General features: G+C 35.8%; 1 protein-coding gene across 9 annotated transcripts in view; it reads left to right on the forward strand.

Moving 5' to 3' along the window:
- RALGAPA1 (Ral GTPase activating protein catalytic subunit alpha 1) overlaps window positions 1–25,517 on the forward strand; it is a 134,356-nt gene that overhangs the window by 53,149 nt on the left and 55,690 nt on the right. For 7 of the 9 annotated variants that reach the window (XM_064512350.1, XM_064512352.1, XM_064512349.1 and 4 more), the window contains 12 exons: window positions 925–1,101; window positions 4,659–4,811; window positions 6,330–6,523; window positions 6,643–6,741; window positions 6,839–6,994; window positions 9,837–9,965; window positions 10,978–11,103; window positions 12,387–12,445; window positions 16,823–16,931; window positions 22,354–22,464; window positions 23,460–23,528; window positions 25,260–25,394. In XM_064512350.1, coding sequence (XP_064368420.1) covers window positions 925–1,101; window positions 4,659–4,811; window positions 6,330–6,523; window positions 6,643–6,741; window positions 6,839–6,994; window positions 9,837–9,965; window positions 10,978–11,103; window positions 12,387–12,445; window positions 16,823–16,931; window positions 22,354–22,464; window positions 23,460–23,528; window positions 25,260–25,394 — 1,517 coding nt within the window. The remainder of the gene's footprint in view (window positions 1–924; window positions 1,102–4,658; window positions 4,812–6,329; window positions 6,524–6,642; window positions 6,742–6,838; window positions 6,995–9,836; window positions 9,966–10,977; window positions 11,104–12,386; window positions 12,446–16,822; window positions 16,932–22,353; window positions 22,465–23,459; window positions 23,529–25,259; window positions 25,395–25,517) is intronic. The other 2 variants (XM_064512351.1, XM_064512357.1) reach the window with 2 other exon arrangements.

Genomic DNA, 25,517 nt, shown 5'->3' on the forward strand with positions numbered 1-25,517 from the left:
AAACAGGACAGGGACGCTATTGCTGAACAACAGTAAACAGAAGTTAGAAAGCAATACTGTCTTTGCTGTGGGGTGTATCTGTTTGTTATCTACAAAATATAAAAAGGAAAGATAATTTATTCTGAAAGTTATTTTAATTCTTTTGAAAATGTTTAAGATAAAATACGAAGAAGGGCTTTAATATTTTTACAGTGGTCTTTATGTAGCTATAGGTTTATCAAGATGCTAAGTGCAGTATCTTTGTACCTTTAGTATGATTTTTCTGAAGACATAATGCTTTTCATTTATCCATTCCCATTCTTGTTTGTATGAAGGGGTCATTGTAAGACCAAATACAGGGGTTGATAAGATTTATGGCTTGATGTATTATATAAGAGAAAAACAGTTTTATACAGTAGAAGTATTTTTGAAGAAATTACAAGTTTTAGGTACGTTAGCTGTTATGTAAGTGTGATGTTATTTAAACTGCATTTCTGCGTGACATTTTGTCCTTTGTGTTAAAACAGCCATTTGTCAGAAACAGTGATTTGTGAAACTTTTAGTTAGAAGTGTTTTAAACAAATAAGTTAGATGTTTCTTTCAGCTTAGAAATTTTGCCAAAAAATTCCTTACTATATGTTGCCATTATTTTACTTTGTTCTCATCATTTAGGTATGTCTTTAGCAGCTGAACAGAATATAGAACATGCAATAGGAGTTTCTTCTGGAAAAGTTCATTTACAGTTTTGTGAGGAAAATAAGAATATTTATAATAGTAAATTACTTTCTACTTTTACATTTGATTTAATTTTTGCAGCAGTTTACTGGTAAAATAAAAGATATATACACAGGTTTTACATGGAGAGTTTTGAAGGTCCTGGCCTTCCATATTTTGTACTAGTGATATTTTTAAGTTGTCAGTTAATATGACACTTTCATCATACAGATTTCAGCTTTGGCACTGAGGCTGGGACACCAGCTTCCACTGAAGTTGATGCAATTTCAGGACAGCAACAGAGCGCCGAGGAGCAAGAAGTGGCCAGTCTAACTACACTCCATATAGATTCTGAAACAAGCAGTCTCAATCAGCAACCATTGTCTGCTGAAGCTGCAACTATTACTGGTAAAGTAGTTAAGAAAAAATGTATGTATTACAGAAATTTTTCACCCCTCCTGGAAAATACAAGTTTCAGCTTTTGCAATGAATGTATGTTCTGTATAAGATGATACTTGGATTTCATTTTTTTTTTGATTGCAATTGAAAACTCATGTGTGAAATAACCCAAATGGAGAGCTTTTGTCTGATTTTAGTCACCTGCTTGATGCTTGGCTTGGTGCTAAATATATTTTAAACTTGCCATGAGAAAATCTATACAATTATCAAGGAGAACGCTCCTACCACATAGTATATGCTAGATCTTTACCAGTGTTAAGAGTTAAGATCTTTTATTACTGTTAGCAAAATAGCTAGTTTTCAGTTGGGCTTTTTTTTTTTTTTTTTTTGACTCAAAAGGCTGTGATATACAGTGCTCTTTCAAACCAGTGCACATCATGGGATTCTTTTATATACACTCATTAAGTTCTGTGTTGTCTGTTGTGAAACTGGGAGCTTTTAATATGCAATATGTTAATTACTGTGCTACGTAAGATCAGTTTCTATTTGTGTAACTTAAGAATATCTTTTTCTTGTAGTACTTTCCCTGTTTTTGGCATGAAAAAAGTACACTTGTTAAGAAGTAAACCATTTTTTCACAGCCTGAGTTCATGAGCCTGAGGCTCCCTGATTTTCCTTTGCAACAGCTGCTTAAGAAATAAATATAATAATGATTAGATTAGCAATCACCAAGTGAAGTAGTTAACCCAAACTTAATGGGCTCCTTTCTGGAAAAGAGGATCTTCCTCTCTGAAGATTATTTGGAAGAAGGATCTGTGAATCAGAAGTAAAGACATCCATAGTCATTTTCATGCTTGTTGTTCCATAATTGTTATGTAGTACCATACCTTTTACAACCATGGGAACAAATACCTGTTTATCTGTGAAAGCTTACATCTACATACAATGTCCTGTTGCCTGTGACAAATCAAACTCTTTGCATTTTCAGAGATGTTGAAAGACATCTCTACTCTCCCTGCAATTATTTTCCCTTTCCAGAATTTCCTTTCTACTCAGAGAAGCATGGTATAAGCTTTCTTTGGACATTGTTGTTCAGCTTGTTCAACAATGTTCAGCTTGACTTTTGTTATCTTCATTTTTCTATCGGCTCTGTGCTCTGTGCTAGCAAAAAAAAAGGCTCTTTTTGTTTGTTCGTACATGTTAATAATTTCATTACTGTATTACTGTCCAAATTTGCACTTTAATTGGTAAGACTGCAATTAATGACCAAGTTGTCCATTGAGAGAGTTCTGTGGCTGTCTCTTCTTGTTGTTTGGACCACTGTTTTAGAGAGATAGCTTTTGTGTGTAACATGCATTTAACTTTAGCCAGGTTTCCTGAGGAAACAAAGCTTGTGCGATTACACTGTCTGTCTCTGTCTGACTATTCCCCCTCTCCAACAACATTTAAGCTCATTGTCTAATTCCTGCTAAACAGACATAAGGGAAGAAATCAAAAAGACATTAATTTCTTTGAAATTTTATGAAAGAGAGGCAGCTGTGTAGTGCAGATTGTCTGTATGAGGAGTTCCATGATGGGAGTCTGCAATGCGAATTCACTGTATTAAGTGTTAAAAAAAATTCATGGAGAAACTTAACCTCTAAGTACACTCATAAGAAATCAAGTTTCAGGAGTCCTGCTGCTCAGAAAACCAATGGTTTCTAACTGTTTGGCTTTGCTCTGAAGGTTTTCTCTGATTTTTTTTTTTTCCTGTCTTATTCCTGGCATTATTTCATATTCTTAGCAAATGAAAGAGTTTACTATTAATTGCTGTTTACTGCTACTGGAAAGAAGGTGGACACCTAGTATGCTTTGTAAAATGTGGGTGATATGGAGGGCATGCTGGGATGTCCTTTAGCTCATCTCAGAAGAATCCAACAGTTCAGCAAATTCTGCATAATTATTTTTGTCCTTTCTCTTCCACCATCTGAAAGTCTCTTGTGCATGCACGCACTCTCTCTCACTATCACTCATGCTCTCTCTTGCACTCTCTCTCTCTTTCTCTCTTCCTCCCTTTTGCGCTCTTCTCTCTCTTCCTCCCTTTTGCGCTCTTCTCTCTCTTCCTCCCTTTTGCTCCCTCCCACCCTCCAAGAGAACAGAAAGGAGGAGGAGAGGTAGGAACAGAATTCTTTAAAGGGCTTTGTAGTTTGTATTAGCTTTGTGAGAAGGTGGAATACAAGTGATCAGTAGCTAATGGGGAGTACTTTATCATGTAACTGTTGGAGTGAAACGCTAGTCTGGGTTTTGACACAGTATTGGAATAGGAAAGGCATTTTCACGCTTGTCATTTTTCAGATTTTAGTGACATCTATGTGTATGTCCCTCTCTCCAGTATAGAGGTGTTGACTGAAATTAGTAGTGAAAGCTGTGTTGACTTTTTCATTTAAAGCAGATAGAAACCTCTGCAGTTTAACAATGTAATTAAGTTTGTTTAGTGCAATTTCTGTTCTGACAACACTCAGATTTTCTTCAAAGTTCTTTAAACAATTTAACTCTCTTTACAAAAAAGAACACTAGACAGCCAGTAATTTGGGAAGATAGTATTGAAAGAGCCTCCCTTTTTTTTTGCTGTCACTAAAGTTATGTTTATCTGTTATACCAAAGTTCACACATCATTGTAATATTTTTGGATCCCAATTTAATTTATCTAGGAGTTAAAATTCAGGGGTTTCAGTTCTTCCATTTTAACAAGCATTAATGTGTAGGGAAATGTACGTAGGATATATGTTCTCTTTTTGCTCACATCTGACTGTTCAGACTAAGCTCAGCTATTTAAAAGGTTCTTTAGGCAGATTCAGGAAATGAAACTTGCTTAGAAGAAGGTAGTGCAGAGGGAAAGTGTGTAATTAAGTACATGCTCTCCCTCCATAAATCTCTCAGTAGAGGAGATTAAATATTTGCCTGGAAAGGTTGCCTGGTGGTAATTGTGGGAAGATGCCTTTGCTGCACTGCCATTCAAGAAAAACTAGTATTTTCTGGCCTCAGAGGAAATAATGTTTCTCTAACTATATAGAACTTCCCCCTGTATAGATTTTCTCTGCCTGATTAGCAGAAAAACATTGAAGAATTTCAGTTACTAATCTGAGCTTTCATTTAGAAATTAACTTGCACACATCCATAGGTCTAGCAAAGCAGCTGCTCCAGTAAAATTTCTGCTTAAACAGTTTGCTGGAGTGAAATTTAGGTGAGGGAAGGTGGAAAGAACCTCAACTGGTTCAGAACATTGAAAGTGCTGTGGAAGAAAATAAGCACATTTAAAATGATTTGCACCATAACATAGATATCTGTTAACACATTTACCTGTGTTGGCTTTGATGTTCATCTTTCGTCTTTCCTGTATGTAATTTGTTTTCTTTCACCGCGCCATTCAAAGGGAGATCTACTTGCAGTTTTTATATCTCTTCTTGGACGGATTTCGTATATGAAAGTAGCTCAGTTTTCTTTTAATGCAGTGTTTAGACAACATTTCAGTAGCTCAAGAAAATAGAAAAGGCTTTTAAGGTAACTGTTAAAAATTGCATTTGCAGGCTCTGAAAGTGCTTCTCCAATCCAATCTGCTCTTGGATCCCGATCACAGACACCCTCTCCTGCCACTCTGCATGCAGATCATATTGAGCAGAAGGATCTGCAGCTGGATGAGAAGCTCCACCACTCTGTTTTACAGACGCCAGATGACCTAGGCAATATCTGGAATAGAAAATATAAACATGTTCTTTCTTTCTTTCCAATGCAATATAGTAAAGTAGCTAGTATTCCATCAGTTACAGACAGTCCTGTAGAAGGCTGTTACATCTGCACTTTTAAAAATGTTAATTACAGTGGTTTCCTTTAAAAACAGTGTTTTGCATTGTATCTTGCACTTCATGGGAGCTATTAGCAGTGGATTAATAATCCACAAATTTGTAATTACTCTTTTTGATGATTAAAATTATAGCAGTTCAGTATGTGAGTTCCTGCCATGGACTTTTGCATCATTAACATACAATTAATAAGACACAATTTTAAAATAATTTTATACTTTCCTCTTGGAATATCAGTTGTTTTTCCTTTCAGATATATACAAATTAGTAATTACTTTAACTATCTTAGCTATTGAATTTTAGGGTACATTTGCTTTGTAAATGTAAAGTTCCCGTTTCTCCCATATTCAGTCTCTTGGGAAGAGAAGTGTGTCTGATGTAAATTTCAGACACTTTTCCTTTAGGTAGTCTACTGATGGACAAAAATGTCATCATTTTGCTTTGCACTTTGAAATCTCTAGCCAAGGAACAGTCAGTGTCTCTACCACAGTGGTCCAGATCTTCAAAAGAAGAGGCTATGTGATTGGGCTGAATTCAGATTTCATTTTCATTTTTTATGCTTATGGGAGTAGCCAGATTTTTGGAAGATCTCAGTATATTCTGATACTGAGGTATTTTGAAAATCCATCTAAGAGGGTCAGAAGGGAGATTCAGGATGCCTGCAGCTTTTAAAACTGTGGCTTCTGCTTAACTAGTCAAGTGTGAGCTGAGTAGACTGTGGCCATCATAATCTATCAGAGTTTTGCTTTTGTGAGCAAACTAGATTAAACAGATCTACCATCTAAAAAAGGGTGTTCATTAGTATAACACTGTTGTGTAGAGAGGGCTACGTGAGAGCTGTATTGTGAAGCTGGATTGCCGAATGTTGCCTCTCCACTCTTACTAACTTACTGCTTAAAGAACAGCAGCCAGAGATAGTAAACTATTGTTTACTACCATCTTTCTCTTCAGTTTGCGAGTGAAATACATTCATAGTAGATTCTAAGGAAAATGATCTTTCTGCTTTATTGCAAAAAATGTAAAGTTGAAGTGTAATTTTACCTGGAAGCAAGCAAGTGGAGTTCTGGAGATTCATTGAATCAAAAGAATATAAGAAACTCCTTACAAAGGCATGCCTATCAGACCAGTATTGGGGCCACAGTAGTGACCTTGGATTGGTACTTAGGGAAAAGATACAAGAAACCAGATGATTCTCATTCTACAAAGTCTAAAAGTAGACAGGTAGTTCGAGTTAGACATTTTCCATTCTGAGGTGGCCAACTGGGTAAGAAATATCTTACTCTAAAAGCCTTTTTTCCCCCTTTGTTTTTAGGGAAACTCTGTATGTAATAGTTATATCAGACTTCCTCTTTCTTTAGAGAGGTAGTTCTCACTCTATTTTTTTTTCTTCCATTATAGAAACTAGTGAATTCCCCTCAGAATGTTGCAGTGTGATGGCTGGGGGAACACTTACAGGATGGCATGCAGATGTTGCTACTGTAATGTGGAGGCGAATGCTAGGAATTTTGGGAGATGTCAACAGCATCATGGATCCAGAAATTCATGCCCAGGTTTTTGATTACCTGTGTGAACTGTGGCAGAATCTGGCGAAGGTAAAATAACTGAACCTCTTCTCCAACACGACTTGATAGGATATTATTTTCAGAAGAAAAAAAACTTACGTATTTCCCTTAAATGTTTATCTTTTGGGTTTTGTTTCTAATAATTGCAGATAAGAGACAATCTTGGTATTTCAACAGATAACCTAACTTCACCATCGCCACCAGTTTTAATTCCACCACTGAGAATTCTAACACCGTGGCTGTTCAAGGTAAATAAAAGCAGGAAGCAATAAAATAGAAATAAAAGTGTAGTTGCAGAAATTCTTTTTTTCATTTATGAATAATAAATATTTTTTGAAACTGTAGGCGACAATGCTGACTGATAAATACAAACAAGGAAAATTACATGCTTATAAACTCATTTGTAAGACAATGAAGCGAAGACAAGATGTTTCTCCAAATAGGGATTTTTTAACTCATTTCTACAATATAATGCACTGTGGACTTCTTCATGTGGATCAGGTAAGTTTAATTATAAAATTCAGGTTAATATGAGTAGCATAACTGAAAATACAATAGTTTTGTCAAAATACTGAATCGATTTTCAGCTGAGTAATTTAACTCTGTGTTTAAAAGTAGTTATGTGACTGATACTTTTTTATCAAGGTTTGATAAACTGCCCTCATGTTCTTGGATGTAATCAGAAATGCCTTCTTTGTAGTCCATTTCAAGTAAATAAGAGGGCAGAAAATGTACTCTATCATCTTTTACTGATTGTGTGTTGTGGACTGAAATGTGGAAGAAAGAGACAGAGGCAGATCTCTTTAAGGTCTACTCTTTTCCCTACTTGCTCCCTGATGCAGCAGTTGAGCTAGTGGGAAAGTTATTGTGCTCACTAGATATCTAATGCAGCTTATTTCTATTATCACCAAACTGAGATATTTAAATAGAGGGAGCTGGGGGTATCCAGCAGCACATCCTTATTGTGTCCCGTCGGAACATTGGGATGAGATCTGGATGTTCCAAATCCCATGCCGTGGGCAAGGGTTTCCTTTGAAAGAACACCCAGACAGACGGACAGAGAGGGAGGCATATTGCCAATATTGCTGTTTATCTGGGAATCAGGATGGTAGGGTGCACTGCAAAGCACACATCCTTAGCAGTTTACACAGCCACTTTGGTTCTGACCAGCTATCCAGCCTCATTACATGCTTCTGCACAATCATTTCTTGTTTAACTAAAATCTAGCTCTGTTTTCAAGGTAATATAAATCTTTGCAGGACTTATCTCCATAATACCCCTTCTTTACAACTATTGCTACCAGCAAAAAAAAACTTGTAGAAAAGAATAAATGACCTAGGGAGGCTGTAGATCAATCTGTGAGAGCCAGGTTCAGCTTCAGATGTCTTTTGTGTAGACGAATATCTGATCCAAAACACAGAATTGTCTGATAAAGATTTTTATCATGGGAGAGAAGAGAAAGATATCTGTTATGAAAGGAGAGTGTTAGCAAGACCTGGATCTTTTATCTGAACTTCTGAGATGCATACAGAAAAACCTTGTCTCTGTTACTGATATCAGTGAAAACTGTTTTTCAACATGCATTTTTAAAACAAATGGAAGAGAAATGTTTAACTGCAGAATGTTAACCCTTCTGCTTTTTTGTCTAAACCAGTTGTATTTGCTTCAAAGATATTTCTGCAAATAATCTCCAAGTATTGTTGACAATAGTACTGTTTTTCTAGTATTATATATATTAAGCAAATGTGAAAGGCTTAACTTTAGTTAGAACTTAGTTTGCAACTCTGAAGTGACAAGTATTTCCTTTTTTTTCTAATCAGGATCTCCCAGAGGACTTTGCCTTGAGTGTCTGACATAGACAGTTAAAAAATAATGCATGTCTCTGACTTTTGGCAACAAAGGCCTCTTGAGCTAATAATCCAGGAGACTAAATTTTTCACAGAGTAGGTAGGAAAAGAGCAATCTATCACAAATAAGTACCTCATTTATGAATTCTTTAAATCAAAAACTGAATATCCAAAATACGCTTTTGAAAATCATCCATATCTTTTGCAGCTTCTTTGTTGACCATTTTCAGAAATTTCTTTTTCTGTATTGCATAAGCAGTGAAGAACAACAGCAAGGAACATTGTGATTCTAGTTGTTTAGGTTTTTATACAATTTTCCCTTTACTCACAGAACAATCTTACTGGCAATTTAGAAGCATTTGTTAAGGAGTGCCTTATGAACATAATATCAAAATCCAGTTTTACGGCTTAATTCACCTAAGATTTTGTCCCAGAAATAATGTGCCTAAATGCAATGGTAAGGAAGATGCTAGTTCTAAACTTAGCAATTTATCCCGGAGCGCAATTTTAATGGGATTAATTTAGCAATTTATCCCAGAGCGCAATTTTAGTTTTCTCATGTGCTGTGCTACATTTGACTGCCTTTATTTTCCTTTAATTTCTGTTTCTCTTTTTCTTGATGTTGCATTGACAGATTGTTTGTCACCTTCAGCAAACAACAAATTTCAGGTCTTCTATGAAACTGAACAACTTCAGAATTTTCATCATGGAATAAATGTATTTTTAATATGAAAATAATTGCCTTCTGCATCATTACTCTTATGAAAAAATGCCATTCCTTTGTATTCAAAAGGCACAGATTTTTTTTTTTTTTTTTTTTTTATTTGGAGTCTTTTTGTATTCTGTTTTTTGAGGCTGAAGAGAATAATCTAGTTGCAAGCTTGTTTCCAGAACTACAAAGACACAAACTTCTCCATTTAAAGAAAGTTTGTGAATCCGGAAGCTAGAGCTATAAAACAAGAGCTGTTGGGGAACTTTGCAACAACATGACTTTTTTCCATGTTTAATAAAAATGCTGTAGTTTGATTGGCTTAAAAGTTGAAATCCTTTTTATCATGGTGCAAAATTAAGTTAACTTCTTCCCTCATATACTTATGCTTGCATTTGGTGAAAAGTAAAATGAGGTAGTTCTTTTACATAGGTTTTAATGTGAAGAAGTCTGAAAATATTGTAGGGATTAAACATCCTTTTTAAAGGCTCACATCAAAAGTGATGTTACCTGTATAGCCTGGATACTGTAGTATCCAAGGATAAATTAATCTGTAAAATTTACCACAGATTACTTTTATTAGGTACCTTACTTAAGGAATTTATCTTTTTTATGCTAGTTCTTGCTCAGTAATGAGAATTTAACACATCTTAGTTACCACAGTGAATTTACTTTCTTGCTTTTTTATTTTACTTTTGAGCATTAGTAAATATCTACCAGTTTTCTTTCCATTGGTTGTTCATCACGTTGTTATTCCTCTTTCTTTTTTCCTTCTTCCTTCTGCAAGGATATTGTCAATACAATCATCAAGCACTGTTCTCCTCAGTTCTTTTCACTTGGCTTGCCTGGTGCCACCATGCTTATTATGGATTTCATTGTAGCAGCAGGAAGAGTGGCTGCTTCCTCTTTTCTCAATGTAAGTATTCATCAGTTCGTTTTCATTTGTGTGTAAGTGTGAAGGATTTTGAGAGAAAGCTAAGCAATGTTTTTTTTCAGCTAGAGTGTTAATTTGTCACCAGAAGTCAATGTAAAGGTTAGCAAATACAGATATTGCTGGTGGTTTGTTCTAGAATGCTAAACTTGCAAGTCCTCGCACACAAGTTCTCTACAGAAAATACAATGTGGAGAATATAAAAATTACTGCTGATACAAAGTATCTTTTTTTTTTTTTAACTTGAGCTTACCAGGAATTATGACTGCCACTGACCTGTACTTTAAAGTGTTTTAAAATACCTGTCCATTTTGACTGTACCTACATTTTAAAAGTATATTTATTTCTCCATATCTCTGCTGTGCAATAACTTTCATGATCAGGCTTGAGAACTCTTAGAACTTCCCATGTTTGCACTATTCAGATGTATTTCTGATATTACTACCTAGGCAACTTCAGCCTTATATGGTATTACTAATAGGATAACCTAGGTGCTGTTGGCATTGCATGACTCTAAGAGGTTCCCAGTACTCCCCTCCAATTGTCTGTGAGTTTTGTCCACTTCTCACCTCATTCCCCCATAATCACTTGTGAAATCCAGCTGTCCCTCACAGCACCATCGCTGTAACTTCTGTCAGCTTCTTACACTGTTGCCTGTGGTGTCCAGCAATGTCCCAAGTCATGTTCAGTAGTTTTCCACATCCTGTTCAATTAGCTGAACATAAGGTCTGAGCCTAGTCAGCAGCTCAGTCATTTTTCTGTAGTCCTAAAAATTCCTTCAATTCCTTCTGGCCAGTTTGGAAAACGGGAACATGGACTAGGCATGAGTAGCAGTCCACAGGGCTGTGATCTCTGATAAGCGTTACAGAATTTGGAGAAGGAAGAAGGATGTAACTGTCTAGAATTTCAGCCATTTGTCTCCTTTAAGGTATCTAAAAATGTCACCTTCCCAATTGCAGTAAGAATATATATTTCCCTTCACCTTTGTTTCTTCTAGGCACCAAGAGTTGAAGCACAAGTTCTTTTAGGATCTCTTGTCTGTTTTCCCAATTTATATCATGAACTACCAGCTCTTCACCCAAACATTCCTGACATTGCTGTGTCTCAGTTTGCAGATGTTAAGGTAGGAGTTTTAAGAATATACTGATGGTATTGCAGCTACAAATTGCATGTTTAATATGATAGTGTTCCAGGAAATATTAATTAATATTTAAGATTCTAAAACTTGTCATAGATCATCTGAAATAGATTATAAGGCTCAAGGTTCCGTAAAAGCTTGTCAGATTTTATACGGCTAAACATACTTTGTAAATACTTTCAACTAATAAGAATAATAAAGTGTTTATGTATGCTTATAAAAGGAAACCATGTGTTGCTTTGCTCTTTCAAGGTCACTCTTATTATGGCTATTTGAAGTCTCACAGATTTAATCAGCTGAGAAGGAGAAGACTGCGAGGTTCAAGATACATTATTTAATTTATTGAGAATTCACAACTGCTAAAATCTGCCCATTTTCCTAGGGGCTTTAGAAAACCTCTATACATCAAAAAAAACAAACAAACAAACAAACAAAAAAAGATTACTGGAGATCGTGCCCTCACTATCGTAACAGGGTTTGGGTAGTGTGCCATTACACTGGAACTGAGCATAGCTCTGGTCACATGTTTAACTGCTCTGTGTGTGTCATGTCTGATAACTATGTTTAAGTAAGGTTCCCCATAGGTTTTCAGCATATTTCAATTTAAAGAGGGTTGGAAGCTGCTCTACACTTTGCTGCTGTTTTGGAACTGAATTTGAATTCCTGTTTTCTCATTTTTGTTACGTAAATTACGTTTATTGCAGCTGCAGGTACTGCTGTAGACTTAAGCTTTATCGAAAGCAAACTACAGCTTTAGGGACATTTCATTGAAGTTGACTCTGAATTCCTCTCAATATCATTCTTAAGGCACCAGAGCCACTTGTTCAGCAGTTACTTCTGAAGATATTTTAATCAATATAATTTTGATGAGAAAAAATGCTTGTTTAATACCTAACTCAAAGTAACCAATAGATACTTTCTGTAAATCCCTTCAGGACTGTTTGCAGAAGCTAGGTTTAGGGAGGCCAGCTTTTTTAACCTTGATAATTTATGGAAATGTATTGCAAAGAATCAGACAAACAGTTAATCAGCAGAAATTAGGACTTGGGATATTCTTGAGTAGCACAACAATTAACATGTGGGGCGGACTGGAAACCAGGAGTAGTGGTAAGCAAACAGTTCATCTGACCAAAAAAACCAGACAAAGCCATCAAACAGCAGACAGCAAAGCAATTTGCCTGTGTCTATTATAGTCAAATCCTAATTTTCTGATGCCTCATGTGATGGAGTTGTTGGCAAATCACTGAGCATTTTCCTCTTTGTTTCAGGAACTCATAATTAAAACTGTGTTAAGTTCTGCTAGAGAGGAGCCATCTGGTCCTGCACGGTAGGTCATACAAAAAGGGCTTCTAAATTAAAAAATTCTTTTCTATATTATACTGTTTTCAAGTGGATGTATTAGAGATCTTAAAGTAAAGGTTGGTATGTATTTCATTCATGGGTTTCTACATCAACATCAAAACTACGATTCACCAAGGGAAAATGAAATTGTTTGTAAACAGAGATAAAAGAACAGATGTTTTTTGTTGGGCCAAATGTTGGTCTAGCCCAGTATCATGTCTCTGACAGTGGCTGATAGAAAAGGATTTAAATATGGGTAAGCATGCAATGATATTTCTCCTAGACGCTTTCCCAGCCTGCACTGGTATGCAATTCATGGATTTTCTGTACTGGAGAGGAAATTTTTTCAGTTAGATTAAGGATAAGATTATTTTTATGGGGAGTATGATTATCTTTTATTAGGCCAACTGATTTAATTGAGTAACGGAATAAATCCAAGGTACGTGAGTCCTTCTTTAGGGTGTGGAAAAGAAGCAGTAAATATTGAGCTAAACATAAATGGAGAATTATTGCTCTGATGAATTAAACCTAAGTATGTTTGTCGAATAGAGAACTTAGAAGAAGCTAGTTACCTGTTGTCTTTCCTGTTTCTTGCTTTGCTTAGGATTTTATTTCTCCCTCCCTGGAGGCTTTCTATTGTAGAGTATTGTGGATTGGAGTGGAATAGGAATCTGTAATGCCCATCAAAGGCATTTGTGTGCCTTGTGTATTTGGGTAAAGTATCTATATATGCTCAATTAATAAACTGTTACTGAGGAAAAAAAACACAAAATACTAGGGCCACATGCCTGAAAATGCTACTGGCAAGATCAGTACTTTAGAACCTATAGCTCCTTAGAACCTTTCATTGGAAAACCAAGAGCAATCGTTTCCTCAAAATGTTCCCCTCATCAACCCACTTATCTGTTCTTCACCTTGAGGTGGTAATACCTCTCAGCACAGGGGAAGAAGGGAATGTACTGAGATCATTTTCTTTTCATTTTTTCGTGTTGTTTTGCAAAATTGAGTTCGAAAAAATAGAACAGTCCCCATTTTACCTTTGAAAAAGGTGGTTTAAATCTGATTGGTTCAGAACATTATTACTGATCCTGTGGGACTGAAGCACATAGTATTAGCATCTTCATTATTGGCAATGTGGCTGGGAAGTGGAAAAGAACATCCTGCATATCCTGATATCCCATCCAACTGTGAGGGTGTGTATACAGGAGCAGGCTACACATCTGTATGCCCAGCTTCTCAGAATGCTGAGCTATCCTGCCCTAAAATGCCAAGTTTGGGACCATTTTATGTAATAAAGAAGATTAGAGAAAGATTAGAAAGGAGTAGATTCCCAATGTTTGCATGAGTTATCTGTGTCCCTCTCTTCTGGGAGAGTGATGGGTATGTTTTCATTCTGGAGATAATGATGTTCCTTGCCTGCCTTACTCCTCAGGGGCACTTGATCCACCATCTCTTCTGGGAATAACCTCCCTGATACCATCTGCTTCACAGTGGTACAGAATTCACCTGTGGTACTATCAGAGGTCACATGTAGGGTGTGCCTTACAATTGTGCCACATCGGCTCAGCCACTAGTAGAGGCGTAATGCTCTTTGCAGTTTCCTAGAAGAGAGCTTAGGCTCCTTGGAACTTAGGTACATAGCTTCATATATCTCCAACAAGTATGAGTGCTGCTATTGTTACTCTAGCTATCTATTTCTTTTCCTTGTCTCTTCCACAGAGGCTCGATGTTTTCTGTGTTTTACTGCATACTTGACCCAAATGAGCTTCAGGGAAGTCAGCTATCTGAAATATGTTCTAATCTTAGATCTCCATCTATAAAGATTAATAACTATATTAATCAAATTCCTCTCTTACTGCTGACAGTCTGAAAAATGTCTGAAAAAGAAGTAGCAGGTTGATGAACTCAGTGTTCATCTTTTCTTGTGCTGTTAAGGCTGTGATTCTTCAATAACAAAATTGTAGCCCCACAACTACAGAGTTTTCCAGGAGCTGCTCAGAATGATAGCTCCGCTGTTGTTTCTAGTAGAAACCTCACAGGCTTCTGGATATCTTGCAATTCAGTACATCACTGGATGTGGGGTGGTTGTCAGTAGTAAGAAGAAAACTCTTGAAACAGTAAGAGGGACTTAGAACTGTCTACCTTCTGTATACTAAAGGTTTGTTTTCTAAGACAGCTTACACAAACCGTCTGTGTTTATCTGTTATATCCATGCTGTGCTCTTATTTTTTTTGGTCAAGATGTATTGAAACACATATTGTGGAAATGGCAAACATGTAGATTAGGAAGGGGCCATGAGCAGTTTTATAAGCTTCTCCTCTTTTGACACAAGTGCATCTAAACCATTCCTGGCAGTAGTTTGACTAAATTGTTCTGAAAATTTTCTCAAAGAGAAAAATAACAGACGCTTTAGATAGATTGTTATAATACTTAGCTAACTTTTACAGCTAGGTAGTTTTTATGGCTAGTATCTAGCAGAAATCTTTTCTAGGCAAGTTAAACTCCTTGATGACTTACCCTATATCAGAAGATTTGTTATATTTCCCTCCTTAAACTGTAATCTAGAATCAATAAGCCCTTCAATTTTCCTTCTATATGTTATATTTCTGAAAGCTCTTTATTATTTTTGTCACTTTTTTCTGGACTCCCTGGAATTTATCTTTATTCTTCTTAAATTTTATTATCCAAAATGTAATGGAGGCAGTGCTGCATTTAAGATTTCAGCAACACTGTGCAGAACAGGATGGTTTGACATCTTATCCACACTCTAACTGTTAGGCAGAACCCATTCGAAGATGTATTTTTGCAATGTATTAGTGATTTCATGTAACTTATGATTCTGTGTAGTCTTAAAATCCTGTTTCTATGACACTGCTTCACAGACACTGCTGTTCCTCTCTTTATTCTATCATATAATTTTTCCTTCACATATATAATGCTTTGCAGTTCTCAGGACCATCTTTTATCTTGTGATTGGGCTGTTTCTCCAGTTTTATCCAGATCACTTTGAATTCTGATGTTGTTTCCAAAGTGTTTACAGCCTCTTCCAACTTGTTGTTATTTAGTTTTTTATCTATATAAATAATAGTCCTTGTAGTTGTTATTTATAGTCCTTATTGCATCACACAAGTCATTACTGAAAGTACTGACTAGAGTTGGGCCCACAACAAGTTCCTTTGTGGGATACCTTTTGAGAAGCCCCACCAATTTGGTTGTATACTGTTGATAATTAGTTTGACTGCAGTTCTTCAGTCAGTTTCACACCTACCCTATGGTGGTTTCCACTAGGCTGACTTTTCTTTATTTTGCATGTGGAAAAAGTCACATGGGACTTCTTACATCTGCTGCTTACTCTCTTTTTTTTCAGTAAGATAAGTATTCTGTCAAAGGAAGACACTAGTTTGGTTTGACATGGTTTATTCCTAACAAACCAGCTTCAGCTGTTTTTATCAGCTTATTTTCTTTTTCTTCTTAGCTTCTAAATTTTGTTTCTGATCTCTTTCTTGATATCAAAATTGAGTAGATTATAATTGCCCGTAATTAACCATTCACTCTTGGTATAGGTAAAATGTTTGTGTCTCTCCAGTTCCCTGGAATGTTTTTTGTCCTTTTGTTTTTGAAGATAATTACCAGTGGTTCAGTGACTGCTTCAGCTAGCTCCTTAAACATTTCTAAGAGAATTTCGTCTATCTCTACTGATTTGAACACATCTACCTAAATATCCTTTGCCTTTCCATTTTGCATCTATTTCCTGATTTTAAAAGAAGAAACAACGATGTAAAGAGTTGTTTCAAGTGTCTAGTCACAATATGTGCGCTGTCTAGCCTTCATTTACTCCTCTTCACTCATCTTCGTTTATTGTCACCTAAAAAAAATTAAATATCCATGAATGAATAACATTCCCTCTCCTGCCCCTGTGTCTGAAAGCCCTAAACAAATATGAGCAAACTCTCTGTTTGGCGGGGGGGAACCTCCGTCCCTCTTCCCCTCTCCCCCCAGTTTTTTGTTTTTCTTAAGAAAATTTATATGAATTTTTCATGTATTGATTTCGAGTAGAATTTTTAATCTGAAAAGTGAATAAAGAGCTGCAGGAGTTCTTAATTTCTTTTGGTTCATTTCAGTTGCTCAGAAGAGTGTTTCCCTTGCTGTTTCCTGTTTCTTGGTTTGGGTAGTTGCAATTTCTTACTCATTTTTTAAATAAGATACAGCATTATAAAGGATTTTTTATAGTTCTTTTACAAATTTTAAAAACACTTATTAGATTTCAGCAGAGCATATCATGAATCACAGAAATGAACACATTCTTGTAGCAAGATACTATAGCTTGTTTCTCAGCTATTTGTTTTCCAACATTGTTTTGCAGATGTGTTGCTCTTTGCAGTCTTGGCATTTGGATCTGTGAGGAGCTAGTTCATGAATCACATCATCCTCAGATCAAAGAAGCACTGAATGTGATTTGTGTTTCTTTAAAGGTGAGAAATTAACACTTTTGCAGTTTGTATTATCTTTATAAGTAAAAATACTTTGTGTCTTCAGAATCATGATCTCATTTTAGCATCCTTACTTCACATTTTTAGTCCTTACAAAAGAATGGATTCATTTTAATTGGTGCATCTCTGAACTCTTTTACAAAAGAAATCTGTATTATGATTTACACTGCTTTAAATTTGGAAGAAATGGTGTTCTGTGACGTGAGACAGTAGATCTTTAAATAGACTTCAACCGCTAGAGTCCTAATCCAATGTGCTGTCCCCTTACATCAGCCATTGTCTTTTTTTTGTTTTGTTTTTCCCACGTTCCCTTTTTCTTTTGCCTACCTTAATATATGTCATTACTCACCTCATTCTAACCTCTAGCCTTTGGAGCATGATGGTTTATATCTGTCTCCCCATTTCTCATAAATAATCCTTGCAACGCAAGTTTCAGCAAAACCAGTACTGGCTTTGTCTGACTTTGTCCAGCTATGCCCCTTCCCACCATCTCTTATCACATCCGGTACCCAAGGTTCCAGCAGGGCTTTCTGCACCTCTTTGTAATTAGGTGACTCCTTGCAAGTTATGTAGGACCCCTACAAAGATACAGGAGCACAAAAGTGCCAAGGTCTTTCCTTATCCAATATTTGTGTCTCTTGTCTTGACTAGACATGGATGCCCAGGGAAATGACATTCCTCTCTAATTGGCAGCGTGTGTTCCCCAGCTCAGATTCTGTTGAAGCCTCCATGGTACATCCTCCTGACACATTGCAAAAGGGAAAGGCCAAGGTAGAGAGGAATTTGGAAGGGATCCCAGGTTTGTAAGCCATCTGCCATCATATGCAAAAAGCCTGTCCCAAGACAAGTTGTTGCCTTTGTGTGACTGCCAGACTGAACAAAGCATCCAGTATAAGAGGGGACAGGGAAGAAAGTGGGAAGGTGACAAATACAAAGACCAAACAGGATTTTCCTGAAGCTTCTCCTGCTTCTTCCTCACCTGGCCTCTCTTTGCCCCCACCTACCACTCCCACTGTCCCCATATCCCGACTAGATTCTGTGCCTCTTCACTTCTAAGTTTGAGAGCATTGCATTATTGAGAGTATTGTTTCTCAGACCAGACCAGATATTTAGAGGTAGGCAGGGTCCTTCTACTAGATGCATGGAAGCACTGGAAGATGTTCCACTTTCTGTGGTGAAGTGCTGCTTTGCACTTGTTTCAGGACAATGTCACTGTCAGGACAGTGACCAGGCCAGTACATGTTAGAAATAATCTGAATCCAAAGACAGATCAAGAGTTTGCATCAAAGAATAAACTACCTATTGAAAGCGAAAAATGAGAATTCTAATTTTCATGAAAAGAGGACCTGTTTTTAAGGCTCTCATTAAAATTTACTTCCAAGTTTTTATGAAACATGCTATAACACTGAGTAATAGCTTTTCAGAAAGCTTTTCACTTTTTTTTCACTGGTATGAAAAAAAATTGTAAGATAAAAATTTAGTGTCTGGCAGTCACCATATCATCCTACTAGAAACACCTTCACATTAAATTCTTGACATCTAGGATGATTTACTGTTTTGGCATTTGATATTTTGTTTGAATCTGTTAAACCTAGCTAATATGCACAATGGTTGTCATCTAGAAGAGCAACTTACTCAGATATGGCTGGTTCATTGTTGAGCAACAGCTATATAATGCATCTGATTAGATTTTTTGACATTTGTCTTGCTTTTCCTTTTGAGAATAACAGAATTTGCAGTATTTTTCACTATTTTGAAACAAGTCTTGATGAATTTCTCTTGCAGCTTTGAGATTTCCTAGTAGTGGTATATCAACAGCTTTCTTTTATCATCCCTTTGTTAAAAAGCCTTTTTTGTCAGTCTGTCTCTTCTCCTTGGTATGTAACTGTATTTTTTTTCCTACTTCTTACAAATCTATTCCCTATTAGTCCATATTTTATGGAATAATTAGAATATACTATTTAAAACATTTTATTTTCTAGCATTTTGCAGACTTGACGTGTTTGTTTTCAGCAATATCTTCAAATTTCTTAATGTTTTCCCCATTTATTTTCAGAAGCTTTCTACGTGCTCTTTGCTTACATCCAAAGTCAATGAATAGTCTTTCTGGATACACACGATGATAAAAATGGGGTTATACACCCGTTATATATGGCTTGTGCAGACATTGCTGACTAACTATTGTTCTCTTTTCAGCAAAGTGAAGCTGAAAGGTATCTTAGAAAATCATCTGATTCCATCATGTGGAGCAGGATTTGAGTCTATTTCTAAAATGGATAGCTTCAGGGCTTTTAGTATTAGACTGTATATTGCAATTTGCTGTTTTGCAAAATTACATTCATTCTTTGCGGCTTCACTGGCATTCTCTTCTAGGGTCTTCCCCTTGCTTTTTAGTATCCCTTAACTAGTTCAAGTTCCTGTGCAAGTTTGATTTAGGCAAATGATACTGTTTTTATCTTATTTCTCCAATTTATCAAAAATTTTGAACTATTGTTAATTCTGACATTCACTATGATTTCTCCAATTTTTCTTTGATGTATTTCTTAAATTATTTGTAACTCATTTATATTAAACATAAATTACTTCCTGAATGAGAAGACAAAGATGTTTATATTTCTACTTTTCTTTGCCTTGTGTTGGCAAAAATGTCCAGAGCATTCTGTTTTTTCTCCTGTTCTGAGTACTAGTATAAACTTACAAGAGAACATAGTCATGAAGTGAAGAGTTCATAAATATATCTTGGGAAAACAAATTAGCTCTAATTTGTTACATAAGTAGTATCTTGGTTTCCAAGTAGTTAAGCGATCTGAACTCCGAGAATGGATTATTTTATTGTTTTCATGGATAGGGAGCTATAGTCCTAGTCCAACTTACTGATGAGTACAAGTGAGTAAATAGTATTGAATAGAAATGTTAGCAAAAATTACGTGTTTATTATTGACATTTGGAAGCACTGTCAGACCTCCAGTCCAGCAGCTCACTCTGAACATAGCAGACACTTCTCTCAACAGTGGTCATACTGCTGTATCTGTCCTAACCTGTGCAGAAAGTCTGAGCAAAGAGGACCACAACCAGACCACTGCATCTCAGAACTACATAATGCTCCTCTCAAAAATGCTGCAGATACGTCACAGAATTGTGTGTTGTACAGTCTTAGTGGAATGAGTGCTAAAGATAGGTTATTTGCAAGTATGGACAAGAGTAAACTACTAATGTAAGATCCAGAAAGCAATGGGTCCTTCTAAAGATGAAAAAATATGGTAAAGCTGCCCTTCAAGAGAAAAACCAGTGCCAGTTCATTGGAAGCTTTTTTTTTATACCCATCATTAAGTAACTTTAAAAAAAATAATGTTCACGATTACACTACTAAACATAAAATCATATAGAAGTAGTGAGTTTTTGTGCTTTTTAACATTAAGCATTCTACTAAGATAGAGGATGGCTGGTGGAATGTTTGTAGCATCACAGAGCCTGCTTTGTGCCATATCTGAAGGCTCTCGGAAAAAAAAATCAGCACGAATCAGGCTTCAAAGGGCAGTTGTTCTGCTATCCAGCACAAACCAAATGTTGCTGTTCAAGTTTAGGAAGATGTACTTCCAAGACACGTAGCTCTATAAGGGTGTGTTCTGAAGTTTCTGTTTTGAAACATGATAATTGACCATGCTGGGACAGAGTTCTGAAGTAGATGAAGGATTTGGTCTGTTTGGTTTGGCCAATCCCTATATTCTTAATCAAACTTTATACCCAATGCTCTTTCCATGAATAAGACTTGAAAATCTAAGTGCACAAGATTTGAACTCTACTTATATTCATTACTTCATACCCTTCAGCCTTTCTGTGAAATTTATGGCTCCACTGACTTGTTCCCTTTCTTAAATTAAAAAAAAAGAAAAAAATACTCCTCAGCCAGAGCACAGAAAGAACCTAAATGATTTGCATAAACCAACACTAGATATCACTCTCTTGTCTTCACTTTATAGCCTGTTGTTCCTGGGGCTTTTAATTTTTTTTTTTTTTTTTAACAAAAGAAAAAAAGAAAATGCTCACTGTTTTAAAGTAGTGAACAGCTGATTATTCAAAGACTCTGAAAAGTCTCCAGGTCTTTTTCTCAGGTAATTTCTTCTTCAAGTCAGTAATCTAGATATTCTGTATTAAGCTGCACTGGTTTGTCCACACCTTTTGTCCTCCCTGGTGTCAGTGACTTTGGTGTTTTTCCTGCAAGCTTGTAGCAATCTGGATTTGATCTCAAGTTCGCAATCAAATTGTAAAGCTTTCAATTTTATATAATTTTTTTGGTGGTCACTCAGGCTTAAACATTAAAATCGGTACTCTGCTACTGTGCGTTTACAGTATTCCTTCACAGAATGGGGAGAGGCTGTGTCATCAGGAAAAAAAATAGTGTTCTTGTCTTAAACTCTGAGAGGACTTGCAGATGTAAGTTGCCTGCCATGTTTTTGTTAAAAGCCAACAATAGCATGAAACTAGGTACAGTCAGAAAAAGGGAAAGGCAGAGCAAGAAATAACTGCCTTGTGTATGCTGGTTTCCATCTCTTCAGCTGGATTACAGAAGCCATTCATAGTCTTTCTTTATGCTTATATGAAAACTGAAGCACAGCTCAGTGTTTTAAGGCAAGTACAGTGAAGGAAAAGCCTCAATTATATGCCATGTACATTAAAAGGTTGGGGAAACATATCCCTGTCCCTTCTTTTCTTTGTCTTCCCCGTTAGCAGTGCAGGGCAGTATGTACGTCTACTCCCAAGACCAAGGAGTAATTGGACAAATACATTCAAGGCTGCCTTGGCCAACACTGTAGCTTAAACATTTCAATCACTGTTTAAACTAGGCTCCGATGCAGCAACATTCTTCCACTGAAACCAATGCTGTATGCAGTGGTAATTAACAAATAACAGAAAAGTTGATCTCACCATTAACATGGTGAGAAAATCTTGCATTTTGGATACTCATCTGTTCACCTGCCTCAGTTCTCAACAAAAACCTATGATTTCAGAATACGATTCTTGTTTTGTTTTGTTTTTCACTGATGGGTTAGCATTAATAATTATAAGGATAACAAGAACTGAGTTCTTTTTTTCTGGCTGTTTATGATATTATACTAATCAATCTGAGGTGTTAAATCTAAGAGATTCCTCCCTCCTTTTCCCTCATTGTGTGCAGTCCACTGATTGCCTGCCCCAAGCCTGTGATGTTAGGTGACCCCATTTGTGTTTGTGACTATACAATAATTCCTTTTAAATTTAGTAAAAATTAATTCCATTATTCCTGTAAATAGTTACAAAAGGAACTATGTGCATAGAACTGTTACTGAAATTCCTGACCACTTTACCTATCATACATATGTGAAGTCACATATTCATTGTTACTGTGCTGTTTTGTCTTTTCTAGTTTCCAAATAAAACAGTAGCCCAAGTTGCCTGCAGTATGTTGAACATGCTAATTCATTATGTACATAGACTTCAAGTGTACCAAGCTGATTCACCTTTAAGAATTATTCAAGTAAGTATTTTTTTAAAAGATGAAAATTATTTTAAATTTAGTAGTAAAATTTATTTTGCTGAAATTAAAATTCCAGACAGAATATTGAGAAGTATGTTTCACAATATGTTAACTCAGTATAAACATACTCTGATTGAACATTAATAACCCAGGTTCACATCACACTTACTCATACACACTGACTCCAGTATTAAAATGCAAAGTGACTCATCATGCGTATTTTTTCCTCCAACATGATTTTGTCATTATTTACATGAGAATATTATCAATAAAGTCTGAACAAAAATTTATGTCAAATATCTGCAAGCAGTTATTTAATTTTAGTGGGAAAGTGCTTCCTTAAAATACAAATCTGCAGTTGCATTTTGCTTATCCATTTAAGTGTTTCAGTATAAAGAAAAAATTTAGTTAAAATACACCTACCTTTATGTAATAGGGAAATAGACTGTATCCTTTGTGAGTCTGAGCCACAGAGAAGGGGTAAAGGTTGTAGTGTCTCCCAGGTGACTGGAAAGGGAATTGACTGGAAACTTCTTAAGAGATATAGCAAGCATTTCTCTGCTCCTGTACAGCCATGTTGTTAATTAAGAGGAGGCATGGTGTTTACAGATTCTAGCAGTTCTAAGAAACAATGGCCTTCAAACAGCCCCCTTACACAACCCTCTTCGGGCTATTTCCTGCACCCTACATTGTCTTGAATAAAGTTTGCTTCCTTCCTGGATATTTGGAGTAGTTGTATAACTTTGTTGACCCTAATGCACCTACATTAGTCAAGTGTAACATATCCTTTCAATGTCTTCTGTGAAATTCGAAGAAAAGATAGTTTAATAGTTAAAATAAATAAATAAATAAGGAATACTATAATTTGGCTCAAAATAATTTAATGGAATTTAACCATAAATCTAGTATTGTGTCACATTTACCTTCTTAAAAATTATTTTTAACTTAAATATTTAAATTATATTTTTAAAGAAACTATGCTATATTTTCCACAGATTCTAATAGCAACCATTACCCATCTGCTACCCAGTACAGAAGCTTCCTCTTATGAACAGGACAAGAGGGTAAATATTTTTCATTCCTTTTTATTTTGTTAATCTAATTATGAAGGGTTTATGACGTAGCTTTATTATGAAGTTTGTTAAGATTTGCTTAAAAGCAGAGATTCAGTTCTTCAAGTATAATACAGTATAGTCTTCCAAAAATTACAGCAGATACTCTTTTATGCAAGTGAATTTCTGAAGGATTTATAGGAAAATATGCATTTAAAGTTAATTGAAATTGATTGTTTGTAATAATGAGAAAGTTTTCTTTTTTTCTTATCCTAAATGAACCTAAAAGCAAAATAATGCAGATTTTTCAAACGTCTGTTATACTGCAAATAAATTATGACTTGTAGAGAGTGCATTTGTAAGCTTTTTATGAGCTTATGACTTTTTATGCTTCTCAAGAAGAGCCCATGATAGTCATCACTCTTCAAAATGATTGCTATCTTTTCATATTCTCAATGGGGCTGAGACTCTTAATTAGGATGGTCTCTGTCTTCATCCATCTGATATTCACAGTAGTACTTTCTGCCTTCTGAAAGCTACACCTCAGTCATTTGGCTTTGCTGTGGGTGAGAACTGTGGGAAGCAGTGATTGTTTAAACTTGGGCACTTAGCGCAGTTTGTCACCGACAGCTTTGTCATTCTGGGCGACCCAATCCAATGGAAGCTAAAATTCATCCGTTGCTCATTTTGGCCATCAGAGATCAGTTGGTGGCTGGTGTAGAATACAACAGTATGCCAAGCTCACCACCTTTCCACTTGTGGATGGTTCCCATAAGTGAAAAAATTTTCTCATGAGCTAATACTGATCGTTTTATGTCAAATACCATATAAAAAAATTTGCTTAGCTAGTTTGGCAAACTTAGGCCTAACAGGCTTCTTAAAAATTGGCTGGATGTAAAAATACTTAGAGCACTTCATTGTCTGGTTTATTAGGCCGATGCCTCTGTGAGACAAAGTTGTAATGTATTACATGAAGTATGATGTTTATATGTCTTTTGGTAATAAATTATTTGTGGGTTTTCTTTGAAATAGTTTCATTTAACTTGTAAAATATTTTAAAGAATCTTACAGCTGCTTATCTGAATTGTTTTCTCTTCCACAGCTAAGTTTTAAAAATTATAAATAGTTATTTGGAGCCAGTCAGTTATTAATTATTTGGTGTTTGTAAGTCTTAATCTGATTCTGTTCTAGAGTCTTTAAAATATCCCCTAGATGGAGTTGGTTCTTTCACTGAGTAGCCTGCAATATAGAAAGTAGTTAGATTTCTTTCATATACCTGATGCTGCAGAGTGGTATTGACAGATTGTGAAGGAAAAGCACTAAATGTAGCTGAATTAGTTCAGTCTTGCATAATCCTTGGTCCACTTTACAATGAGGTTTACGTGCAGAATGATATGTCAGCGTTATTTTGTATGTGTGTAATCTGTCATTTTAAAAACAATGTCCTACAAATTAGTTTTGCAAAATTATAGATATCTACTTAAGCACAATATCTACTCACAGACTCTTTGTAATGAGAAGCTGTTATGTGGATGGTCCTTGTTAAACATCTCAGTAGATGGAGTTTTTGCTCATAATACAGGCTTTGAACAAACAGTGGCTTTTAAACATTATTACATAAGGCTGACTAGTAGTGAAGTTAAATTAAGAAATGAAAGTAAAGTGGAAAAGTAGAATAAAGTAAAAAATGTGAAGTAGCAGGTGGTCTTTTGAATGATTTGTAATTAAAAGTGTTTCTTACAGTTGGTGGTGTCTTTACTTCTGTGTTTATTGGATTGGATAATGGCCTTGCCATTAAAGACCTTGCTGCAGCCTCTTCACGCTACAGGAGCAGAAAATGATAAGACTGAGAGATCTGTTCTTAATTGTATATATAAGGTACATGTTTCTTTACTTGCTAAATGAGAATTTCTAAGTATACATGTAGTGTCAGTTTTCATGGAAACGAAGACAGCTTTTCTGTAAGCTGACCTCAATTTTCTGTAAGCTGCTCAAATTTGG

Source organism: Dromaius novaehollandiae, chromosome 5 (assembly GCF_036370855.1).
Source record: "Dromaius novaehollandiae isolate bDroNov1 chromosome 5, bDroNov1.hap1, whole genome shotgun sequence".
NCBI lineage: Eukaryota > Metazoa > Chordata > Aves > Casuariiformes > Dromaiidae > Dromaius > Dromaius novaehollandiae.